This window comes from Meleagris gallopavo, chromosome 6, assembly GCF_000146605.3.
Source record: "Meleagris gallopavo isolate NT-WF06-2002-E0010 breed Aviagen turkey brand Nicholas breeding stock chromosome 6, Turkey_5.1, whole genome shotgun sequence".
In the NCBI taxonomy this organism is placed as follows: Eukaryota; Metazoa; Chordata; class Aves; order Galliformes; family Phasianidae; genus Meleagris; species Meleagris gallopavo.
This window is the reverse complement of record NC_015016.2, coordinates 6569392-6588017: the sequence shown is the minus strand read 5'-3', so window position 1 is coordinate 6588017 and position 18626 is coordinate 6569392. Positions and strand designations below refer to the sequence as shown.

At 39.2% G+C, this 18626-nt stretch overlaps 1 protein-coding gene across 9 annotated transcripts in view; it reads left to right on the top strand.

Moving 5' to 3' along the window:
• The window catches only part of KMT2C (lysine methyltransferase 2C), a 140565-nt gene that overhangs the window by 28636 nt on the left and 93303 nt on the right, over window positions 1–18626 (top strand). For all 9 annotated transcript variants that reach the window (XM_010712382.3, XM_010712383.3, XM_010712381.3 and 6 more), the window contains exons 4-5: window positions 1866–2002; window positions 3766–3875. In XM_010712382.3, coding sequence (XP_010710684.1) covers window positions 1866–2002; window positions 3766–3875 — 247 coding nt within the window. The remainder of the gene's footprint in view (window positions 1–1865; window positions 2003–3765; window positions 3876–18626) is intronic.

Below are 18626 nucleotides of genomic sequence, written 5' to 3'. Positions count from 1 at the left end.
GGCCGCGGGGCCGCCGAGCAGCGCCGGGTCCGCGCGTCGCCCAGCGTCTCTTAATGCAGGAGTTCGGTCTGGGTCTGTCACAGCCCTCTGAAACGACCCTCCCGAAGCACTGATTTCACGTTTCGGCGCTGTTCGTGTTCGGCTGTGACTGGAGGTGGCTCGGTGTGGCTTTGTACTTGCTGATGTTCAGGTTGCAGCATGCTGCCAAATAATTATGTCAACAGTGTAAAAATGGGCGTTGTGTAATGCCAGCAGAGAGAAAGCGGTGTGCTGCAGCCCCCCTCCCCGCCCTCCTCACTCCTTATGCATTTCAAGTAGTGGCCTGAAAAGAGACTAAGAACAAAGTTCAGGCTGGGCTGAAGTATGTTGGTGTTCAGGATGGAATTGCAGAGTAAATGAGGATGTTCTCTGAAGGTGATCTTGTCAGAAATCCACTATACTACTGAGAACACCACATCACTTGGGGTCAAACTTTTTACAAACGTTCTCAGCCCCTGTGCTCTGAGCCTGATGTTGGTGCCCCTCAGTGCTGACAGTGCTGGAGTTGGTGGGGGGAAGCGGGGATCTGTCATGGCATGACTCATGAGGATATAATGACTCCCCTTCCCCTTCCCCTTCCCCTTCCCCTTCCCCTTCCCCTTCCCCTTCCCCTTCCCCCTTCCCCTTCCTTCTTACCACCAGTCATAAAGGCACAGTTGCTGCAGTATAACAGCCTGTTGTTTGCTGGAGCTCTTGGCATAGTGGCACTGGGTGGCTTCTCAGTGTCCTTTTCAATGACCCAGAAGGAGAGCAGTCAGGACTGAAGGCATTTTTATGCTGTTTCAACTCTATAAACTCAAAATTAGCAGCAAATGCTCAAGTCTGAGTTACTAATGAGGCAGAAAAATGAAGTTAAAAAAAACCACAACATCTTTCCTAACAATCACAAAAGCATTAGATGAAGTCAGAACGTAGTAAATAAGCTTAATGTAGGTCTTTAGATGCCCAAGATAATTTTTTGCCTGTAAGAAAGAAAGGAGGAAGAATCATCACTTCCTTTAGTTCGCGGGACTGATCTGAGTTTTGTTAATTGCTTTCCATTGAGATTAGAATTTGGGGGGCAAGTTAATAAGGTTATGAACTAGCTCCTCCCATATCAGCACAGTAGAGTAGTCTGCACTTGGTAGTAGCTACTACATTTCTGAATTCCCTCACATTCATTCCTGTATCTTCCCCCCGTTTTGTTCAGACTATCTTGGTTGCATTGGATAAGTATGTTTATTTCCAGGAGCTTTTTCACTTTTTTTTTTCCTTCTTTGTTTTGCTCACATCCTGCACAATTGCTGTGATGTCCCCAGGCAGTGAAAGTATGCAAGGGTGCTGTCAGTGCTGTACCGAGGACCAGCTGTTGGGATGCTAAGAGGAGGGCCATGTGAGAAGCTGCCAATGCTCCTCTCCACCTTCACCACATTCTTTTTTTCCTTTTACATCTCTTCTTCCCCAGGGTAGCACAGACTGTTACATAATTTTCCATCCCTAGGGTTGGGCAAGTCTTAATATTAAACAGGACTGGACTTTTTTTTTTAAAAGAGTCAGCATGTGTATCCTGAACAATGGCAGGAGAGCAACCTCCAGGAAGGGGAAAATCGTCAAGTACTTTTTTTGTCTGTTGAAAAGTAGCTGTAACTGAAGACTTGGTTAACCCTCAGAATGTTGGGTTATGTGTGAGGAAGTCAGGTGTTTGGTGATGTTGATTATATTTCTTATGCTTGAAAATAAAATATTTTTTGCTGAATTTTGGATCACTTATAAGTGCCTGGCTAATTGAACAAAGAATGTGGTCACTTCTAAGTTTGTTTTTTTTTCTCTTCTGCTTCCTGGTACAGACCTCGATTAAGTACGTCATGTATGAGTGTCAGCACCCAAACTGCTTCTGACGATCAGGTTGTCAAATTCTGGGATGAACTCAGTTTAGTTGGCTTACCAGATGACATTGATGTTCAAGCCTTATTTGAGCCAACAGGTAAGATACATTTCTCTCCTTGTTTCTCATCCATCTGTGTGGGTACAATAACTATATTGACAATGAATGAAATTTTTCTGCTGATTTTTTGTGCTCTAGTGTTTGTCAGGTATTGAATTTTGCTTTCCTGACTTTTGCCTGTGTTATGTGGTGTTTCTGTGTAGTTTCCAATTCATGTACCAGACAGACAGTCCTTGTGATGGGACTTGGTTGCTCAGGTGGATTGTCAGACTTGATGATCTTGAAGATCTTTTCAGTTGTTCAGGCAGTAATATCTTCAACATCCTGATTGTATTTTTGGGAGGAAAAAAAGAAGTGTGACACAGCTTAATATAATTCTTAAAGTCTGAATTCTATAGCTTAACCCTCCACAATGGCAGCGTGAGGCTAGGAGATCTAAAATAAAGGAAGGAAAGATTTAAAAGAGAAGATATCAGAAGAACAACAGATTTACAGCACGCTCACATGTTTCCAGTATCTGCAGATTTTCTGTCAAAAAAACTGTATGCTTTGTCATCTGTTCTTTCATTTTAATGGAGCTTCTCTTTTTAATCAGTTATGAATTACTTTTGTGGAAAGCGTTTATGTCCTCATGCTTTGATGCCAAGAGTCCATTCACATATTTTACCTCAAAAATGCAAATATATTTCTTCTTAACCCAGTGCAAGTATACTGTCACGGAGTTAACGAGATCAATCTACACCCGTGACAGGGGGCGGTAGGCCCCTACCCTCCCCTCCCCAGCCCACAAAATGGGAAGGAAGGGAGGAAAACAAAAAAAAACAGCGGCAAAAATGTCATTCTTTTGTGAGTGTAGAAACTGATTTTGAAGTTTAATTAGAAAAAAATAAGGTTTTGTTTTAAATTGTTCTACTGTAGTGTGTGGGGCGGGGAGGGTGATCAATCTAAATTATTTTAAGTTGTCATTATTATTTGTCCATGAATCTTCCCAGGCCCTTACAGAACTTCTTGGGGAGTTTGTTTTGTTTTGTTTTTGTGGCTGAAGGATTAAGTTGGCCAACTGCAATACCTAATTTCAGCAGCTAGTGTCAAGCAATGTTTCAACTGTACTAAAAAGCTGTCTCAGAGTTCCTTCAGAAATATTCTTTATTTGCAGCCGTTTTTCCCATGATTGAATTAGAAACGTCTTTTAAAATATTCCCATTAAGTTCTGCACATTCTCCTTGTGCAGATACTGAGTTATCAATAAAACATTTCTGCTTATCTCTGTTCAATGCATTTGTTGTATTGGCACAGTCTTCTGTGCTGTGGTGCATTTTGGACTTGAAAAAGTTGTATGTAGAATTCTGAAGCATCGTTTGAGTGCATTCTACATAAACACACAGATCTGCATGCAGTCACTGGGAAATGTAAGTTAATAGTATATATGTAGATGAATGTTATCTGCAGTAAAACCCAGGATTTGATATAACTCTGTGAGTGTCTCATGCACTGACATTGTGTATACACCCCTGTTATGATTCTATGGTCAGGCATCTGAAAACTAGAAACAGATGCACAGAGTATACCACGATGAAGTGAAAGATTTTTTTATGTGTCAAAAGGTTGCAGTGTGTTTAGCATTTGATAGTGTCTGCAGTACATTTAATGTATGGTAATAACGCCACTAAATATTGCAATGGGAAGAGCAAGAGGAGAGACTGTTTGTCTGGCAAGTGTTTACTACTAGAACTGAGTTTTGTGCTTACAGGAAATGCTTTATAGAGTTGTAAAACTGAAGCTGCTCTCTCCCAATGCATTAGGTCATTGCTGGGCTCATCAACGCTGTGCAGAGTGGTCACTGGGAGTCTGCCAGACTGAAGAGCAGCTATCGGTGAACGTGGACAAAGCTGTTGTCTCAGGGAGCACAGAAGTGAGTAAAATGATGAGAGTGCTTGAATAGGTGGTGGGGCGGGGCTGAAAAACAAGCAGGAAACAAGTGCCACGCAAAGTATTGCCAACAATATCCACGTACAGATCTCTGAGCTTATGTTCATAATAGTGTTTTTTTGTAAAGTCTTCGTGATAAAATCTACTTTTGCAATTTATTCAAGAGACTTAATGATAGATTCCATGCAATTCCTTTAATTCTCGCTGCAAGTCCTCTTCTAGGGTAAGTAGAATGTAGAAAGTACACAGCTGAGCAATATACAGATAGAAAAAAAAGCTGAGTTCAAATTAGTAAATTCCCTGCTCAATGGAGGAGAGTTTTTGTTTGCTGGTTTATATTCTGAAATATTATGACTCATATAATACAAAAATTCTCAAGCTAGAAGGTTGATACAGGAAAACTAGTGTTTTACTGCCAAGCCTGTGTTGTTATTGTAAATACTGATGGAAAGATGTTGCTCTGAAAGTAATAGGAGATATTACTTTTGGAACAACCCAGATAGATACTTAGTGTTTCACTATGAAATGGCAGGGACTTCTGAAAAAGCAGACACCTTTGAGAGGGATGGTCTCCTTTTGGCATTGTGTTGGAGTGATGAGGAGACCTATTTCACATAGTCTTTACTATTTGTGGCTGTATTTTTCTCAGTCATATTTAATGGATTATTTTAATAATTTTATCTTCTCTGTTAATCAGTTGTGGTATCAGCAAGTCTGCACAGTTTTGCTGTCTTCCCAATGATCATGCTTAGGCTTATTTTTTACTTGCTTCTTAAAGTTCTTGATGCATTATGTTAAAATAACAAAACAATGTGGAAGATGCCAGTAAATGTTCTCCATTGTGTGGAGTAAAAAGCTGTTTTAAATCAGTCTTTCAATATGAGCTGTATAATACAGTTTTCCTTGTGCCATCTGCTTTTACATGCACTCATATTGAATAAATGCTTTACTTTGAATAATATAATTGATTTCAATGTAGAAGACTACTCAGAGTGAATGAACCTGACAGAACTGAGTTCTAAATGAGTTTGAAGATGTTAAAACATTCATATGTGTGTGCATGTATAAAAAGAATGGAAAGAACAAGGTTAGGTTTCTATCTATCTATCCATCCATCTATCCATCATTTTTATATCTCACTGTAGGTTTTGGTTACCTTTCTTTCTTAAGTAGCTGTGGTGGTGGTTTGTAGTCATTTTGTTATCCTCTCATTGCCATCCGTGGCCTTTTTCCAAATAATAAGCTGGTTTATGACAGGCTCCTCATAGTGTTAAAGCTTGTACTTTGCTTTGTTGGATTTCATCCTGGTTGCATTATTTCAGTTCTGCTTCTTTCTGTATGGTACTTTGCTCCTCCCTGCTATTGGTGGTACCTCAGCCTGATGCCATTAGCACACTTTCAGTTGGATGTAGGTGTTTATAATGCAAATATTTAACTATTTTTGAAGAGTTCCACATCTCTCTGGTGCAATACAATTTCTGTTTCAGTCTTGTCTTTCCTTAAGCCATTGTGTAGCTTCTCTACTCATCATCTCAAATTCTGCAAGTAATTTTTTTAGGTTAGTCTGTCGCAAATGTTTTCAGTGCACTGCATAGAGATGAGAGAGCTTTGAATCAAGTGCCATTGCACGCATTTCCTTTTCTATTCAGGCCTTGCTGAATATCTTGAGAAACTTTTTTCCCTTCAACACAGCAGCCAGCCAACAAAGGAAGCAGTTGTTTTGGTCATTCTGTTTTGTCCTTCTTATCAAGTCCCTGGGGAGAGAGCAAGAGTGAGAGCGTAAGGGAGATTGATTGTAGAGGAGCAGCTGGACTGAACGGGTCATCTTCATCCCACTGTCTCCAGAGATGGATTTGCTTCTATTTTTTTAAGAAATAAGCTACAAACTCCTCTGTAGTTCTCTGTTCCTGAGTGTGGAGCAGCACTGTGGGGGCTGCATAGAGTTGTATGCAACTGCTTTGTTGTGCCTGAAGTGCTTGGTCGTCATTTTTCACTGTCCTCAGCGCTTCAAAACTTGTCACAGCTAAAGAAGGCACAAAGAAGTAGAAGATGCTCATCATATTCTGCTGCAAGAGAAAAGACAGTTTAAGAGAAAAACTTTTCTTTGTGCAAGGCTTTTCTGAAGGTATTGAATGAGTGGTATAGCAATTCATTTAGTGTACTTTTTAGCATTTACAGCTGCTTGCATTTTTGCATTTGCTAACATTTTGGGCTTCTTTCTAGTGTGATGTTACTGCATTTTAAGAGCAAAGTATCTGCTTGAATGTTCTGAGCACTGTTGGCAGCGCAGATGCAACTATGTGCTCAGGGCTTACAGAAAAATAATTTAAATAAAAACAGGCTGTATGTTATTTCCCCTGCTTGCCACCAAATTTGCTTTTTATGTTGTTGTTGTTTGGGGATTTCTGTCTTCTTGGAAGTCCCCCTGGCATCCCGTGGGTTTCTGATGTGGTTTGTAGCATTGACATCTTCCTTTAGCTTGGAAAGTACTTTTTCTTTTCCTTATCTTCGCTCAGAGATTAATTTTTGACATGCAATAACCTTTTTCTTGATAGTGAAGTCCTTGGGTTTAGGTAATGCAAGCTGTGGAGAGCAATTTGTTGCTTTTCTTACCTTTGAGAGTGTCTCTCAGTTGTGTGTTACATTGATGTTTCTCATTTGTTAGGGTGTCTATTGTTTGCAAATCTGTTCTAACTGGATATGACATTGTTTCTTATTACTCTGTTTACCAGTTGAGATGTCCATTTGGCTTCACTGAACTTGTGATTGCATTAATAAAGCTCGTGTAGATATACATACTCTGGAATAGGTCAAGGAATTATGTTAATTCCTTTTGGATTCTCCTCTTGGCCTTTGTTTTCTGAAGGCTTTAAAAACAATACTGCAGAGATGTCAGTGTCTGCATTTCACAAAATGGCCTGCTTAGTGTTTCTTTCTTCAGTTGGTTCTTTTCACTCACTCATTTTGAAGGCCTGGCAGTTTATTTACTCAGGCACCTGACCGATGTCTTGCATGTCTTTGCATCAAGTCATAGGTGGGCTCTTTGTAAACTTTCCTTCCATATTGCTGTAGCCCTTATGGATGCTAAGTTGATTCATTTAATCTCATTGCTTAATTGCTTACCGGCAACTGAAGAGTTCACTTTCTCAGAACCACTTTTCGAACTAAAAAAGCCCTAAGGCAGAGCTGGTGATACAGGTGGTGAGTGTAACTCTCAGACCTTCATTCAGGATCCTTCGTAAGAGTTCAGATCTTTAGCTCTGGAGCTTGAATAGTGTTTGAATATGCTTTCATGGGGCTCTGGAGTCATTTTGTTTCAAGTTTTGAAAGAAAAGATTGATGATATAGAGGAGAAAGCTCCCTGACTTACTTGATCCAAAACTGATCTTCATTGCTTATAGTTTATAAGTGCTCTTCTCAGTACGTAAAAAAAACATTCCACAGTAAAAAGTTGTCATATTGCCAGTGTTATGAAGAGTTGGTTTTTCTTAGAGATATTTGTGCTAAGATGCAGAGATGATGCTAAAATGGAGACGTGAAATAAAGCGAAGGAAAATGACTGGACAGAAATCAGAGGATTTGCTAAAAAACACAAACACCAAACAATAGTAGATGTGGATAAACATAGGGTTCTGCTTTTCTTTGTATTTCTGGCTTCGGTGTTGTATTTTCTTAATGACTCTGGCTTTTGATGCTTGGATGAATGATACAGGATGAGCTTACTGGCACTGCCATTTAAAATGGAGGCCCTTAGGGCTTATGTGTGCTCAGCTCTTAGCGAGAGTGGTTTCTGAAGTATTTTCAAGTCTTTTTAAATACTACTTTATAATTTCCTTATTCGTTTTACATATATTGAGTAGGTGGCTGTCTGCTCAGGAAAAATAAAGTTTACTACTCATCTGCCTTACATTGTCTAGGCATAATTCTTCTCCATGCTGCAAAGTCCCACATCTCTGCATTATCTCCTAATTGCTGAAAGCTCTCTGCTCCTGTCTCGAGCATCTTGCACTCTAAACTACAACAGTGTACACCAAAATTACAGTAAATTGCCTTGAAGGACCCTGGTGGGCCGGGCAGATTTTAGCAATAGGAGTTACATGGCTTGCCTAGGAAGGAAAATGATTTGTGGTAATGGTTTAAGGAAGTTGTGCAAATCAGAACGTAATAAGGTAGGGGTTTTTTTGTTGTTTATTTATTTTTGAATATGCAAGTAACCCAATTAAAGGAGTGAATTTAAGGAGGACTCAGTAGATAATGTTTGAACAGCTTCTGTTGACAAGAAAGCAATGTAATGTCAACTTTCCCAGCCAGCTCTCTCTTCTGATAAGATGCAGAGAACAGTTTACAAGTTTGGGAGAGCTTACCAAGGATAGCAGAGTCAAAGAAAACAATATTAGTGGAAACTGAGGAGGTTCCTATCTGCTTAAAGACTGAGTAAGGGCAACATAGTACAGATGAAGCATCTAAAGGAGTCTTCCCAAAATACAGTATTATTCTGTTTTCATTTTGCAACATTTCTCTTAACTCTGAGATTCTGTATGACTCCTTGTGTATTTATCCACTTGAGAGCTTTCATTTTTCCAGCAACAGCCACAAGTGTTTTTTCAGGACCAAGGCTCTCACAACCAGGCAACTGAGAAATTGCTCTCGTCTTCTCCCACTCATCCATTTTTTTTTAGTTAATCAGGGCAGTATCTCCTCTCAGGAGCAGGCAGCTGTTTTCAGCTCCTGCTGAGTTTCTGAAGGCTGTTTGGCGTGTTATCACTGCTGAGAACTGGAGGACTTGTTGCTTTGCATCGAGGCGAGCTAATCAATAGCATCTTGCCTTGTTCCAAACTATAAAACGCTCTGCTGTCTTGACACTCTTCTCTCCTATATGCCCTTTTTTCATGGTAACACAGTCTTTACTTTTATTTAAAGCAGTTTCCCTTGATTTCTGCTACCAAAGGCAGGAGGTTGTTTGTGGATGCTTCCAACTTGGAGCAGTGTAACAAGGCAGATGCATTAAATTCTCAATTGATTTTTTTTTTCTTATAATCCTTTGTACCTACAGTGTTTTTTAGTTCTTTGCTTAAGACTCAGTTTGAGCATGATTCTTATGAGACTAAACTGTAAGGAAGAAAAAATTGAGGAGAAAGTTGAAAATCAGTTAAAGCACACAGGTTTGGATTGGTTTGTTGTTTGTTTGTTTGAAGTGTTTGCCCACAATTGGAATATAACCTCACCTCTTAGCCTCAGGAATTCCTCTAGAGATTTGTAGGCATTTTCCTGCTATTGAAGGCAAATCTTGTACTTCAAGGAAAGACATAGTGACTACAGGTACGGTTTTGGTACCTAATGTTTTAATAATGTAAATTGTCTTCTGTGACCTAATCTGTTCCAGAACAGTTTGCATTTTGGTCACCTAAAGTCAGATCGTCTGTGTTGTGGAGAATATGAATCAGTCAGTTCTCACAGCTTGTTAAATGCCACCAGGAATGCTATGCCAATGAATTTATAACTGTATTTTCCAAGCTCTGCAGAGCAGCCATGGCATCTTAAAATGATCATAGTTGTTTTTGTTTTACTCTGCATAATTCTTCTGGAATACCCTTGTATACCATAAATGATGCCAACATGGCTTTGGCAAATCCGTTGAGGTTTAGGAGCTGCTGTGGGAACTAGAATGTGTTCAGTTTTTTGCAGATCCTGCAGCTGAGAACAAATATTTTCCTCTTCAGCAAGGTTTTAAAACTTAGTTCTCATTAATACTGCCTCATGAGCAATGATTTAAGTATTCTTCCCTTGGAATTAAAATAAGCTGTGCCATGACAGGCTGTTGTTTATCGAATGACACTGTCCCATAGCAGCTGCTTTGCAAGGCATGCTTGAAAATAGAGGAGCAGGGCATAGAGCAGGAGTGAGAACAAGCAGACAAGAAGAAGGAAGGCTGACATTTAAAATTACTAGATTATTGAAAAAATCACCCTCTCCTGTTTTTTTCTATAATCTGGTTCTAGGAATCAAGCAAAAAAGTAAAATTTAATATATTTGATACAAAAAGAAAACCAGCTTTTTACCTAGTAGTTGGTTTTGTCCCTACAGTCACTTTTGCCAAATTTTTATTATTGTTTTTAAATTATCCAGTGGGATTCTGTGCATCCCATTTTTTCTTCTGCGATGTAACACAGAAGAAAAATGTGTTGTTCTCACACGTGAAGGATTTTGCTTCCTATCAGAACACACTCTTTAAATCTACAAACTGTAGGGCTCAATTTCCTCAGTTGCCTTACAAACCACATTTCCTTGTACAAAATGAAATTATATATTTTATATTTATATAGATTTTTCTATATCCCTGCTGGTACTTAAGAAAATTTAGTAGTAGTTGGAACTGAATAACGTGAATCAAAAACTGTTTTATGCTTTTAATGTGTCTTTGTAATTATTTAAGCATGTTAGATATGGCTGCCTTAGAATGTAATGAGTCTCCACACTTGAGCATCCATCCTGAGCAATGTATTTAAAAGTTGGAGGGGACTCCTGTCATGTAAAATGGTCTGTCCCAGTGGTATGGTTACAGAGTGAGAGGCAGCAACATGGGGAAGAAATGGGGTAATAAAAAGTTCCGGCAACTTTGGTGAAAGATGGACTCTGAAATAGATTTTCAGTTTGACTTTTCCATTTACAGAGGCAGAAAACTTCATTTATTTTCCTTGCATTTTTGATGTAATTGTTGCTCACTTGCGAATGTTCTGATAGTTAAGCACTGTACACTCAGTGTATGTTGATGAATGTTTAGAGATTTCAGAACTTGCTGGGTGGTTGGGTTCATAACAAGCACATTGATGTCACTTTTCAGCCTTCCTAGTAGTTGCTAGCTTGTAACTTGCTGTCATTATAATTTGGTCCTGTTGATGAGAAAAAGGAGCACGTGATAATGTGAGACTAATTTAGCTATGGCTAATTTTTATCTTGTCTTTTAATTAGTTGATTCTGTTGACAAAAGAAGGGAAGGCATTAGTTTATGAGCCATGGTTTGGAGGAGTATTTGATTCCTGAGATGAAGCAGTGGAAAAGATGCATGTTTAGATTTGGATTTTGGCTATGTTTGGGTTTTGTTTTTTTTTTAGGTTTTTCTATTGATTCACTTTGTTGTGTGCCTTCTGTGAAGTAACAGCTGTGTTTTCATCCCTACCTTTTTGCTTCCAAATATATGGGGAAAAAAACAGTGAGTTTATTAACATGGGCAGTGCTGTTGTCAGTGCACATTATAACTCACTGATGATAGTGAAAGTGTATCTTGCTCTTTGGTGCAGACCAAGTTCGTGCTAAAGCTTCACTCCTGCCACCTTTGCAAAGGAAAATGCATTTTAGTTTATCTAATAAGCTTTATTTAGAATAAGAGAGACCTTTCCATAAACAGTCAGTTTTTTTCAGTGCATTAATACAATTCCTGTGACTTCATTGTCTGGTTCCCCTTGTGGTTCTCCAGGTCTGAACAAGGCACAGTGTCACTTCGGGGAGGTGGGTCTGTGCAGATGCTGTCTCTCCCACTAACTGCACTTCTGGAACGTGGGAGCCAGCAGGGAGGGCAAACCCTGTTATTCCTCAGGGTGTACAGGCCTCCTGAAGACAGTTTGTATGGCTTCATCTGAAGGAAGTGTTTTATTTTACTGCCTCACGTATTCCTTTGTTCTCCCTGTGGAGTGCTGGTGTTGGTCCTGCTGTAGCACCAGGATAGCAGGGTCAGCCTTACAGTCTTCACTGTGTGGGGTTTTCAAGATGAATCCTTAGAAATATGCACCTCTCTTGAATCCTGGGTTTTGAATATGTGGGTCCTTGCATCAGGGAAGGAAGACAGTTACCACACAGACATTTCTGAGGGGGTTTTGATGCCGAACAGAATCGGGTACTGCAGATGTGGGGGGCAGTCTGTGGAGTGTAGGAAGCAGGAAAATGGGCTGGGGGCACCAGAAAAGAAGCAGCAGTAGCAAAGAAATGAAAGCCAAAAAGCCTGGCTGAGAAACATGAAAGGGCTTATGTTCCTGAAGGAATTTCCAGTGCAGGTTTCCTTTATTCGGTAACATTCACTGAAATAATTTACTGAAAGCTCTGAAGTAAAATTGTTTAGTGTGAGTTCCAAACTGGTGAAGTGAGTTTCACAAAGGCCTTTTCTTCCTTTTTGCATGACTTGAGTAGAAAACACTTCTTCCATAATACGCCCAAAGAATATCTGCACCTTCTCCTCTTCCTCTCGTCCTGGTGCCTTTCTTAAATGTTACTCCAAGCACCGGGGCGATGACACTGGTTTGTGTTGAGGCAGCACTCCTGCTGGGCATTTGATTTCAGGAGTTTCTATCTCTACCAGGTTATTTTGGGGCCTTACGTACAGCGTGTTAAAAAAGGACAGAACCTGATCTCTGAGGAGTAAAGAAAGTCCCCTAAAGGGAGACATCGTTTTCAGTCGAGACTGGGCTCTTCCTCACAGAGTGCCCCTGTGTGCTGTGCAGGTAACCCATGGTGGTGCTTAGCTGTAGGACACAGGGAGGTGGCTGCTGCTGCTCTTAAATATTTAGCCTATTTATCCCATGAATATTTTCAGCAGATACGTGTGTGTATATATATGTGTATATATCTATATATGTGTGTGTGTGTGTATATGTGTGTAGATATATATATGTATGTATATATATAAGCAGAAAACCTTACACATCTCATAGCAAGTATACCTATCAAAACTTGAATAAGACAGTGTAGCAGTACCAACCAGTTCCTACCTTTTGTAGATAGTTGAATGCAAACCTCATTTTCCTGCTTTACTCCCATCTCCCATCTCTTGTGGCTCCTGTTTATTTAAATATTTCATATTCAGTCTTTTTAAAAACGGCTGAGAGATCTTTTTTAGTTAATGTTGGTTAGTTTTAGTTAAAAGTGCGTGCTCATGATGCTGTGAGCATTATAGAAATAAGGCATCTCTTCTGCCTTCGGAAGTTTATTCTTTCAAAGATAGCACTTGGACGAAAGGAAAAACACCCCAATGGTACATAGCTGAGGTGTAGCATTGATAGACAACTAGAATCTGAGCCTGGTTTTGTAGCTGTTTCCCTTATAAATAATGTATTATTCAATTATATATCTTTTTTTTTTTTAATTGGACGTTGGTCACATTGTTTTTTGTAACAAGAACTCTAAAGCTCAAACTCAGTACTGAAGTTAGAGTTCTAAAATGTATTTGGTTATTCCAGTCAAAAGAGTCTTAGTAATAGCTTTTTTCCTGCTAATTGTAGATTATTTTGTGCTATGGATCTTCATTTAGGGCTTCCACCTATCCTCAAAAAATCTCACGAGCATATTTTAGTTGGAAACTCAGGAGTACACATCCTACTCTGTTGGCATCAGTTCGCTTTTTAAGCAGTAGCTCAAAAACTGCTGCTGAGATTGGTGCACTCAGCAGCTTGCAAAACCAAAGCATTAGCAAAAAATAGTTTGGAATTCCCTGAAGATTTTGTTATTGACTTCCACTAGTGTAAGTTATGTTCCAGAATTGCAGATTGAGTGTATACATTACAGGCATCAGTACAAGGCAGTCCCATTAATGCAGGTGTCCTTGAGTGTTGTTTCTCATTGTTGTTTTTTCATTTTAATAACATGGAAAAAGTCATGCGTGAGGGACATGTTATGAATTATGATGTTCCCAAATGGGGACCAACTGCCCTTCATGTGCAAGTCTGCAACACTTGATGATAAGTGCAACTATTGCTTGCAGTGGAGCTCTTTTTCCTGATGATCTTAGCTTCTACTGGTAGCCATCTCTCTAAGTGAACAACTTGGTATTATTCATTTTCATCTCTGTAATTGTCCATTTCGCAGATCTTAGATGGGAATAAAAAGCAGGCAGGTGATGATGGGTCAGCTGCCACTAATGAACTTGTAGCCGACCCGTGCATCAGTCACAATTAATATTAATAATCCTATTCAATAGTATCGATTGGAAGAACTAATGAAATTCAAATGAGGCTTCTCATAAGATGTGTTTTTACTGCAGTGATGTTCATGTATTCCTTTAAAGATGCTGCATTTCTCTTCAGTACACTGGGGGAAAAAAGGCTTTTGTGAAATAAATGAAGATTTGCTTCCTAGAGTGTCTAACATTGGTAAAACAACTGCTAGACCTTAAATAGATTGCTGCAACATAGCCTCACATCATGTACAGTGTGGATACATGCATTCAACCTGCACTCTAGGCAGTTTTTTATTACACATACAGCCTTCTCCGTTTCAATTTTTAATTGGTAAAATACTGTTTTCTTCCATTCAAAAATATTTTTCCATTCAGTTTCTGTATGAAATTGCCTCCCGGAGAAGTGGGCAGAGTTGCAGATTCTGCAGAGTAAATAGTGAATCTGACACACACAGTGCTGTCAGATATCCACACACGTGCTGCTGTGTTGATTTTCTTCCTTTCAGTGACTGCAGGTTGTTATGGCAATATTAGCTGGTATCTGTATGGTATTTCCAGGGAGATGTGTTGACAAATCATCAACCTTTAAAAGTGAATGGAGACTTGTAAAGAAAGGAGACAAAAAGACAGTTAAGTTGCAATCATTTCTCTGAGCTTTGAGAGGAAAACACTCATTTTCTACAATGTAAACGGATTTGCTACCTAGAATGGGGAAGAGTTTCAGGTTTTCCAAATGTCATACTAGGTGAGGTCTTTTTTAATGTAACTTGAAATAGATGATGAATTGCTGGGAAGACTTTTAGAGCTGTGCATCCATCACTTCTCAATGTGCCTCAGGCACCTCCCGAATGTTTGCTTTCTGTCAGACTTAAAATATTGTGATGGATCAATCTGCCAGTAAAGGTCGGACCTGGCAGCAGTGCTCACTCATCTGAGAAACCAAAAGGTCAGAGTAGTTAAGGCTCTGGTAAGACCAGAAGCTGAGCATCACCACGTGGTTGTACTCCCACTCTTAATTTCATGTGAGCATGATGGACTTGCTGTGTGTTCATTTCTGTTGTCTTGTTGTGCACCAGTTTGGTGTTCTTCAGCTTTCCCTGAACTTCATTAATTGAAGTGCACCCATGGAGTGATGAACTCTTTGTTGCTGTATGGGTGTTTTTAGTGAGCTGCTCAGCCTAGTACTGGGGCAGCGTTGTTGTTACAGCTCTGTGCAGAACGAGAGCCAACGTCTGATGCTAAGACTTCCATGCCATCAAATAAAATTGGTTTTAGAAAACAGTGATTGAATCTGTATGCTTTTAGCCATCTGAACAGTCACTCTGATATTAATGGTACACTCACAGTAAGCAGACTGCATCTCCTGAAGAGTATATTTGTAGATGGTGATCATTGCTAAGCCTAGAAACCACAACACAAGAGAATTTCTGCCGTGTTCAGGGGCTGGAGTGTAACTGTGATGTGAACTGGCAGCAGTGCCCAGCATTGCTGTGCCCAGCAATGGGAAAAGCAGAATCCCAAATCGTGAGGCTTGGAATCTCACATGGGCTCCCATTCTTTCCCCAGACCCATATCTTCTGTTGATCCGAGTTATCTCCTTCCACTGGTTCTGATGTATTATTCATGTGGTTTCAATGTGGTTTTATTTTGATAAAGGAATGGAATTTCCTCAATTTTACTGTAAATGTGAGAAAAAGCTTTTATGGTGTTGTTGTAGTCCTAGTTTAGCTGTAACCAGATAAGAATAAAAACATCAAAAACTCTGTGGCCTGTCACTGGAGATTAAGGAAAAGCATTATGAAGATATATAGGACTGTGCTTCATGTAACTATTTGCTACAAATGGAATGGAGACATCATCTAATTGTTTGTGCCTTATTCCTTCAGGAGTGTAAGAAGCCTGTCATCCACAGCAGCAATAAAAGCTGTGCTGAGTCTTGTAGTGGGGAGAAGGATTTTAATGTAGAAGAGACCAGGTGGGAATTGGTGCTGAAACAGAAGTAAATATGTACATTTACTAAGGGAATCTGTGATGTATAAAACATAACACTATTTCTTGGCAGTTTTTTCCATTTGATGGCACTAATATCTCTATAATTAAGAGCAATGGAAGCATTTAGAGAAAAACTGTGTACTGTTACAAACCATTCCTTCTTTAATTGAACAGCTGTAATTTCTACCAATGGAACAAACTATATTATAAGAAAATGATTATTAGTTTAAAATGCAAAGTTAAATGAATGCAAAATTAACAAACAGATGGTGAAGAATTATTGTGTTTTATTTCACTCCTGGGTAAAAGGACTCATGCGTGATTGTAAAAATGTCATCACACTTCGTAAACCTGAAAGCAAACAGAATTTGCAGTTGTGCACATCTGTTTTGGGACACTGCTAAAGGGTTAGAAGAATCAACGTTGCTTTCAAATAAGGGCATTCATCAAAAGGATATCATTTGCTTAACAGTTATGGCTTCTGCTAAGCATCAGACCTAATGTTCTGTGGAATTCATTACAAAATTTGGCAGCTTTTTCTTTGTAAGCTACTGAGGCAGCGTGCTGCAAAACGAAACAAGCAGCTTCTTCTTGTCCCCGCATCCTGGATCCCCAGAACAGCAGCTGAATTACCTGCAAAATACTTGGCCTGTGGCTTAAGAATTTTAAATCCATGCTTTAAAATGTTTGCCCAAGGAATGTCAGTGATGTCATAGAGTAAGTGATGAGAAAAACAAGTTGCTTATTTGTGTGAGTTTTTTTTTTTGGTTAGCTAATGAACTAAAAATATACATACATACATACATATACACACACACATATATATATATGTGTGTGTGTGTGTATACACATAAAAACCAAAGGGTCAGCATGCCTGGAGATGAAAGATGGGAGGAATATGTGCAATTGACTCATTCAGTCAAATGGGGGAAAAAAAAACAACCTAAAAGCTCAAGCCAGATGAAACATGTGAAGCTTTTATTAGAAAAGAAATTATATTAATGTTTCAAGCTGGTATTTTCAAAGTATGCCATCTAATTGCTTTATTTGAGCTCAATTTACAAAAATTAGCGAACTGAAGATGTAGGATTTTGTTTACGATGACTCTGTGCCATTTGGAGAATGCAATTTAGAAACAGCCAAGGAAATAGGAATTATGAACAATAAGGTACTGATTGCAGTCAGTGGGGAAGGAATACTAAGGAGGTGCTCACTAATGAGGGAAGTATTAAAAGCAGGAAATTCTTGTATTTTTGTGTGTGTGTGAGCACAATCCAGAGTTCCTTGTCGCCATATCCCCACTATTACCTTGTAAATTAGGTGGATCATTGAGTGTATATGTAGTGGATTTGCTGACAGTAAATGTTAAGCCAAGTTAATATATCTACAAAATCTACAGAAGAACGTGTTATTAAGACTCTCAAATCAAATACACAAAGTTAAGACGTGCCAGCAGACAGGTTGCCTGCGCACAATTCATGTCCTTTGTGTACATGCCTGATTATGTGGACCTTGGCTGTATGATCACATGCAGAACAGTGATTGCCCGATTCACTCCAAAGAAGGATGTTATTGTCTCTTTGGTATTACTTTTTTGGTGTTGTTTTTCAGTGTTTAGCTATGTAGACTTTTTAAATAATAGTAAAAAGAAACAATTATTTTTTTCCTTGTCATTTTTTATGATGCTTGTGTTATAACAAGCACATGAAGTACATCCATATGTATTTTTCCGTATGAGGACTTTTTCCATGTCTTGTTTTCCAATCTTGTCAAGAGAAAACTGTTTTGTTTTGTTTTGTTTTTTTTTAATTTTAAATTAAGTATATATATTTATTTGGATGGCCCATTGCTTATTGCCATGCTGACAAAACCCTTGGGGTGGATTGTGAGTGTTACCAAAGAGGGCTTTTGTCAGCATGTTTCAGGCAAGCTTCAGCTCAAGGCTGACATCTGAATTTCAGCCTATGTGTGGGCATGCCCTCCTGGGAGCTGTGCTTATATTCCAGTTCCAGTCATTGGAGATCTAGTGGGTATTGTCAATGGGGCCTGAAAATAGACACCTATTGGTTGGTCAGCTGAACTGCAGTGAGGTATACTCCATAAAATTACCATGTTTCTGTTAAATGTAATGGGAAATGAAACAGTTCTTATTATAGGCACACAATTTAGATACTGAGATGTCTTCATCTCAGGCTTTGTGCCATTCAGAAACACGATGCAAGGCTATCAGGAGATACTGTCCATGATGCTATTAAGTAACTTCCTATGAAATAACTGCACATAGAATGATGCCAGCCTAGCTGTAGAGATGAAGACATAACCTACAGATTGCACATACCACTTTGTGTCCCTGCATGTGATTGAGCATCACAGGAGCTGTGCTGGATCAGACAGAAAGTTGACTTCAACTCAGTGTCTTTGATGATGACCAGTGTCAGATGTTTTGAGAAGACAATCATTAAACAGCAAGTATGTAGCAATATTTCCCCCAGTTATTTTTTGTAAAGCCTCCAACAGTTTGTGGCTTAGACCATGCTCTGCCAGCAAAAAGAAATTTCTACATGTACTTCTTAAGACCTTCCACACATGAAACAAATGGAACTGGTACAATAGTCTGCTTCCTGAGCCTGCCAAAAAGCAGTCTTAACCAAAACTGAGGATTTCTGTTTCTGCCTTGTTTATCCTGAAGTTGTTGATCCTGGAGCCTAATTATCACAATTTAAACTATGTTAAATGTTACTGATCTTCTCATTGTTGACATGCTAAATAAACAACAAGCTCACGTGCCCTTCTTTCACA